The sequence below is a fragment of the Olea europaea genome, chromosome 2, assembly GCF_002742605.1.
Source record: "Olea europaea var. sylvestris chromosome 2, O_europaea_v1, whole genome shotgun sequence".
NCBI lineage: Eukaryota > Viridiplantae > Streptophyta > Magnoliopsida > Lamiales > Oleaceae > Olea > Olea europaea.
In genome coordinates, this window is record NC_036238.1 from 6,332,741 (window position 1) to 6,338,983 (window position 6,243).

Below are 6,243 nucleotides of genomic sequence, written 5' to 3' on the forward strand. Positions count from 1 at the left end.
TTGCGAAAGTAGTCGCAGCCATCACCAACAGCAACTGTTGTCGCCGGCATCCCACCTTTATATAATTTTTTTTCCTTCTTTCCGACCCAAAATTAATTTTTCTTTTCAAAACAAATTTTGAATGTGATAACAAATATTCTTAATTGCTAGAAGCTAGAACATGCATAACAATCAACTTTTGATTGCGCAAAGACATTAAACAATCTCTAACTTTTGATTATAATAGACTTTTTTACTTTAAAAAAAAAAAAAAGTGAGTCTCATCTGTAAAAATAAAAAGTAAAAAATGAATGTCGAAAAAACGAAATAATGATAAAAAAAAAAATTAATTTTTTGTGTACTCTATTTTACGGGGGACAGCATGCTCATGTCACGTCCCCAATTTTTACCCACGCGAATATGCAAGTGTAACTGGCCACCACTTTTGCCGGCGGGCGGCCAGTTTCCTTTGCCGTGAAACCCTCCGTACCGTAACACCACAACCATTTATTCCTGTTTCTTTCCTATCTTCAAATTCCAAACCTTAGCTAGATAGAGATTCCATCAAAGCACAAATTCCATTCCCGTTACACTTCAAAACCCTACATTACAAAATGGACCCTCGCCGTGTGCCTCGCACCGTTAGTGACCCCAAGGTCCGGCAAGTCGGATTCTTTGCCCCACCCGACCGCTCCCAATCGGGTCAACCAGCTTCCACCTCCTCATCTCCACCGGTTTCCCAAATCTCCCCCTCTGGGAATTCTCTGTCCCCTGTCATGATCCCGCCGCCGCGTAACCTTTCGTCGGATATGTCACGCCACTTCCAGCAGGAACCAATTTCCCCTCCCCGTGGCGCCCGCGGAACACCAGACTCGTCCATTCCTGTTGGTAGTTACAATCCGTCAGAATTCATTTCGCCTACTGCGACGGATGACTTCTCGCCTGGGCGAAGCCGGAAGGGAAATTCGGCGAAGTTTGCCAGTTCTCTACCTACTGGAGGAATTGGTAGGGTGAAGCAGAATAATGTTCCGGCTAGTGGTTTGGCTACGGTTTCGACTGTTACAATGCCTAAAGCTGTTACCGGTTAGTTTTATTTTCTTCCCTTTTGATGTAATTTTATTTTGAGGTTTTGTTCATGTAAATGCTTTGTTTCAGAAAAAGAAAGATTGGCAATGGGGGAAGTGCAGATGGAGCAACAGGCAGGGGGTTCAAAGCCATTGAAGGAGAAGATGACAAAAGCTGAGCGGCGGTTTCTTCAAGAGGCTCAACGAGCTGCAAAAGCTGCTGCTAAATGTGAATACCTTTTTTTTGCTTGCTTTTCCATTTTTGAAATTTATACAAGTGTTAATTTGTGTTTATTTTGGGACTTGATTTGAGATGGATTCTAGCTTATAGTTAGTTGCCCTGAGTCACCAGCCTTAATTCTGTCGTAGCCCTTTTTTTTTGTTTTTAGTGTGCTAGTTTACATTTTGAAGGCCATAATGTTTATATGGCATTCACAATTAATAGTCATGCGGATACGACAAATGTTGACTTGGAAAAAGGTCGAGCTCTTTTAATAACATTTGATGGAAAAGGAGTGATTTATAGTACTATAGTAGATTTTTACATTTTAGATTTAATTCATCGTCACTCAAGGGTATTCTATTTGCTAATTTCTAGTGAAGAGCTTGTCATTCTTGGAATCTATGTTTTCCATCATAGTTCTGCAAGGATCTAAGTGATATAAAGTAAATCTGAATATTATTTGAGTAATCATTGTCCACCTGAAATGTAACTTGGACGATTCTCTCACACTTTGTGCCGCTGGCTATCAAGCCATTAATTTGTTGCAGATCCTCGTGGGTTAAGTGAATTTTAGTGTTCCTTTAACTAGTTATTAAATATACCCTTTCCTAGATTCCTCTTTGTGCCTAACGATATTATTAGTACATTAAAGTGGGAAAAAAATGATGCTGTTTAGTGAACCTCTAAATGGTTTCTGTTCATGAATCCTTCTGATAATCGAGCAGCTAATGATCGGGTTTAATATTGCTCATCTATCAGGTCTAGGAGTCATTTCTTTCAGAAGATCAAGTGATAGGGTAATAATAGGTCGTCGTATAGCAAATTGCTTCATAGTTTTTTCAGATAATTGTTGCTGGAAAATTTCTTTCTTTTTTTGGTAGCAATTATATAGATCAATTTGACCACTTTTATGGGTTATAAATTTTTTTTGACTCTCCGTACATTTGTAAAACATTGTTCTGCTTCTCATCTGCCATATCTGTATTCTCTAACCCTGCAAGTCTTTTATGTTCTTCAAACAATGATTTGAAGGAAAACTCCAAGTCACTTGCATTGCTTAGATAAAATTATAAAACTTGTGATTCGCTTTGGAATTCAGGGATTTTAGATGCAAAGTCATCCATCTTTCTTTCTTGTTATGTGATACAGAGTTACAAAATGTTAGCTCAAGGCTTCTATTCCTACTTGGTCCTCAGCCTCAGGCACCTTATGTGCAAAAAAAATTTATTGTCAATCTTCTTTTTCTTGTTTTATTTTTCATAGCTAATATTAAAATGATATGTCAAGGCATCTATTGCAATGTATAGGTGAGTTTTCATTTTCTTAGAATTGCTTATTTGTCCACAAATTGTGAAATGTACTTTATAGTTGGTTTCTCTCCTGAATGTTGCATTTATCCAGCTGAAGGAAGTAAGACACAGGCTGCTGCTTCTGGGGTCAATGCAGTAAATGCCAATCCAGGAAAGGTTCCAAAGGTGAGTTCGTCGAAGAAAGACAGCTCTTCTGTTGCAGCTTCTGAGAAAAGAGGTGGCGATCGCCAACCAGATAAAGATAGGAAGAAAGATGTCCCTCATCCACGGATGCAGTTTGACGACGAAAACCGAGTTGAGAAGGCAAAAAAGCGATCTGTCATGAAACAAACTGAAGCCAGGAGCAGAGTTGAACTATTTAGGCATCTACCCCAGTATGAACATGGAACAAGGCTTCCTGACCTTGAGTCGAGGTTCTTCCAACTTGATCCCATTCATCCTGCTGTTTACAAGGTAGCTCCTGGTAGACTATTTTTCTTCTTTTTTGATATCATATCTTAATGTAGGCTCCGTAAAACATAAAGGAGTAAGAATCATCAATATTAGACCTTTTCTTGTGACAAATTTTATCGTACTCATGCTGTATTGGTTTGTTTGGGGATTAAACCTTTTTTTTATGTTTCATGGGGTTGAAAGCTTCTTCTTCTCTTACAAAAAACCTAAAAAATAAACAAAATTAGTATGACTTTCATGTGATTTATCCTTATTGTGAATGCATATTTGTTGTCAGGTTGGGGTAAGATATCTAGCTGGGGATATCTCTGGTGGCAATGCCCGCTGTGTTGCTATGCTTCAAGCATTCCAAGAGTCAATTAGAGACTACTCAACACCACCAGAGAAGTCCCTTATCAGGGACTTGACCACAAAAATAAATGGTTATGTCTCATTTCTGATTGAATGCAGACCCCTTTCGATCAGCATGGGGAATGCAATTAAGTTTCTTAAAACTCGGATTAACAAGTTAGCTTTAAATCTATCTGAATCAGAGGCAAAAGCCAGTATTCTCTCAGATATTGATCGTTTTATAAATGAGAAGATAATTCTAGCAGGTAAGGTAATTGTGAAGCATGCTGTCACAAAAATTAGGGATGGTGATGTTCTTCTAACTTACGGATCATTATCTGCTGTGGAAATGATATTATTGCATGCCCACGAGCTTGGCAAACAATTTCGAGTTGTGATAGTGGATTCACGCCCAAAGCTTGAAGGACAGGCATTGCTTCGTAGGTTGGTGAGGCAGGGTATAAGTTGTACATACACTCATATAAATGCCGTTTCTTTTGTCATGCATGAAGTGACTAGAGTATTGTTGGGTGCTTCATCGGTGCTATCGAATGGCACCGTTTACTCAAGAGTTGGAACTGCAAGTATTGCTATGGTTGCTCATCAGTTCCATGTTCCTGTCTTGATTTGTTGTGAAGCATACAAGTTTCACGAGAGGGTTCAACTTGATTCAATCTGCTCTAATGAACTTGGTATGAATTTCGAGTTAGATTCTTCAATTTTCTGCATTAACAATTGCAACATAGTAATTTATGAAGGTTGCAATGTGCAGGTGACCCTGATGCTATTGCAAGGGTTTCTGGGAGAACTGAGATAAATTATTTGGATGGTTGGACCAATAGTGAGAATCTCCAACTCTTGAACTTGATGTAAGTGTGATTCTGTTATTGACACGTGATATTTAGATAAAACCACTGATTCTGTCTTACTCCTGCTCACTTTCTTGAAATTTCATGGTGCCAGTTATGATGCAACTCCTTCAGATTATGTTTCTATGATCATCACAGACTATGGCATGGTAAGTTGGATTTAGTTTATTCACTGATAAGTTTACCTTGGGTTTACTGTTGTGCGCGTGTTAAAAGTTCTCAAGTAAATAATGATAGTGATAACATGACAATTTTGTGCATTTTTGGCTAGTAAGTTTGAAAGTTAGTTTTTAGCAACTTTTTTGCAAACACATTTGAGCTTTTTAAGAAGCTTCTGTTTTTGGGAGAAAAGTCTAATTTCCAAAAGTCATTGCTGCCCTCTTGTCGTATTGGTGTCATTTGGCCATGACGATTGTTGGATAAATAATGAGAGTGCCAGTGTCTGTTGGAATGGGTGGATTGTGTTGCTGCCCAGACTTTCAAATGCAGCTTATCTTTCTCTTTCATTTTTGGTTGCGTGTGAATATCTTTCTATCTGAATTTGGTAGTAGCTCATATCACTATTTCCATTGAATGTTCGTTCACCACGTTTTCTGTGATGTGTCTAGATCCCACCAACAAGTGTTCCAGTTATCGTTCGAGAATACCAGAGAGAGCATTTATGGATATAGAGATATAATGCAAAAGTCGTGCTAAATTCTGGCTTCGAGAGACGAGGAAGCAAATTTTGTGGTCCCTGCAGGAACATAACATTATTTAATTTTCATCTGTTCTTCTTTGGGAATAAGGTTTTGTGTCTCAACAATGTACTTTCTCTTTTGGCTCACAAATTTTCACCTGAATCTGAAGAGTGCGACTATTCTGCCTCTCGGAGCAGTTTTCAAGATGTATTTTGGGTTGTGGGTAGCTATTTTAACCCTCTTGTGGCAATGGTTCTGTCATCTTCCATGGACAACTGTGTGTGTTTTTTGAGGGGAAGTTTTGAATCGTTTGTATTTGTGAAATTTGAGGAAACATAATAAATATTGAGGCAAATATAGAGTTGATAAACTTGACATGTAGTAGGGCTAGGGCCTATGAGAAAATTAATTCTTATAAAGATTTCAACCACTCTTTATTGCCATTGTAGACTTGGAATTCGATTGCATATAAGGAAAGAGTATATATTTATTCGATCATTGCGTCATTAGAAATTTGTTAACTAATTGAACTTAGCGCTTGTACAATAAAAAAGAGTAATATTAGTTAGTATTATTGGTGTTATAACTCCAATCTAAGGGGTACCTAAGTGACATTAAATGATAGACACAATTAAATAATCAAATAATTTTACATTTAATTGAGCCTATCACATTATGATACTTAATTGCGTCTATTATTCACTGTGTCCAAATATTGAATTTTATAGTTTTATAGTAAAATATCAATCAACAAATTCCTCACATCTAATTGTGAATTTTTCCTCCTAAACTCTGTGCTCTGATGCTCGAACACGAGCAAGAAGAGAAATGGCTGTTTGAGAGGAAGCTACTAAATTTTGCATTTCTTACAATGCTTATTTATAGATTTTCAATGGACTCTCAATCTTAAATAATACATTTATGTTAACGTTATTGATTAGTTAGCTAGTAATTGAATCTATTAGCCTTTTATGTTTTATTCATCGGTCCGCGTGCTCTCATTGTTCATGCTTGAGGTTCTTGCTGATGGTGGCATTGGTTGGCACCGAGTTTTCAGCAGACAGTCCCATTATAGTATCTTCTCTCTCTCTTTTTTGGGCATATTTTTCACTTAGATATTCAACCGTTGACTGTGAGCTTCATATCAAGCTGTGAAGCACCAAAACATGTTCTTTCCTTTTTCTTTTTTTTCTGTCATTGCTTTTATTCTCCTGGTTGGCTTAACCATTTTTTTTTTTTTGGTGGGCAGTTCGAGAATGCTGGGGATGATCGTTATCAAATAAAATACACAGCCAATTCGTCGTCCCATAGAAAAGGTTGAGTGAAGAGGTGAAC

The 6,243-nt window shown here is 37.6% G+C and overlaps 1 protein-coding gene across 2 annotated transcripts; it reads left to right on the plus strand.

Annotated features, from left to right (window-relative positions):
• The first annotated feature begins 378 nt into the window (after positions 1-378).
• Positions 379-5,337, plus strand: LOC111409770 (probable translation initiation factor eIF-2B subunit delta). Of its 2 annotated transcripts, none has more exons than XR_002705528.1 (7): positions 379-1,062; positions 1,135-1,272; positions 2,668-3,029; positions 3,307-4,051; positions 4,118-4,228; positions 4,323-4,377; positions 4,837-5,337. XR_002705528.1 is itself a non-coding variant. In XM_023039796.1 (7 exons), exons 1-7 carry the CDS (start codon positions 594-596, stop codon positions 4,897-4,899), a joined length of 1,929 nt encoding a protein of 642 aa, XP_022895564.1. In that variant the 5' UTR covers positions 381-593; the 3' UTR covers positions 4,900-5,337. The 2 variants fall into 2 exon arrangements, 1 of the variants encoding a protein (XP_022895564.1); XM_023039796.1 differs by having other exon boundaries at positions 381-1,062; positions 4,132-4,228.
• Positions 5,338-6,243: the final 906 nt, after the last annotated feature.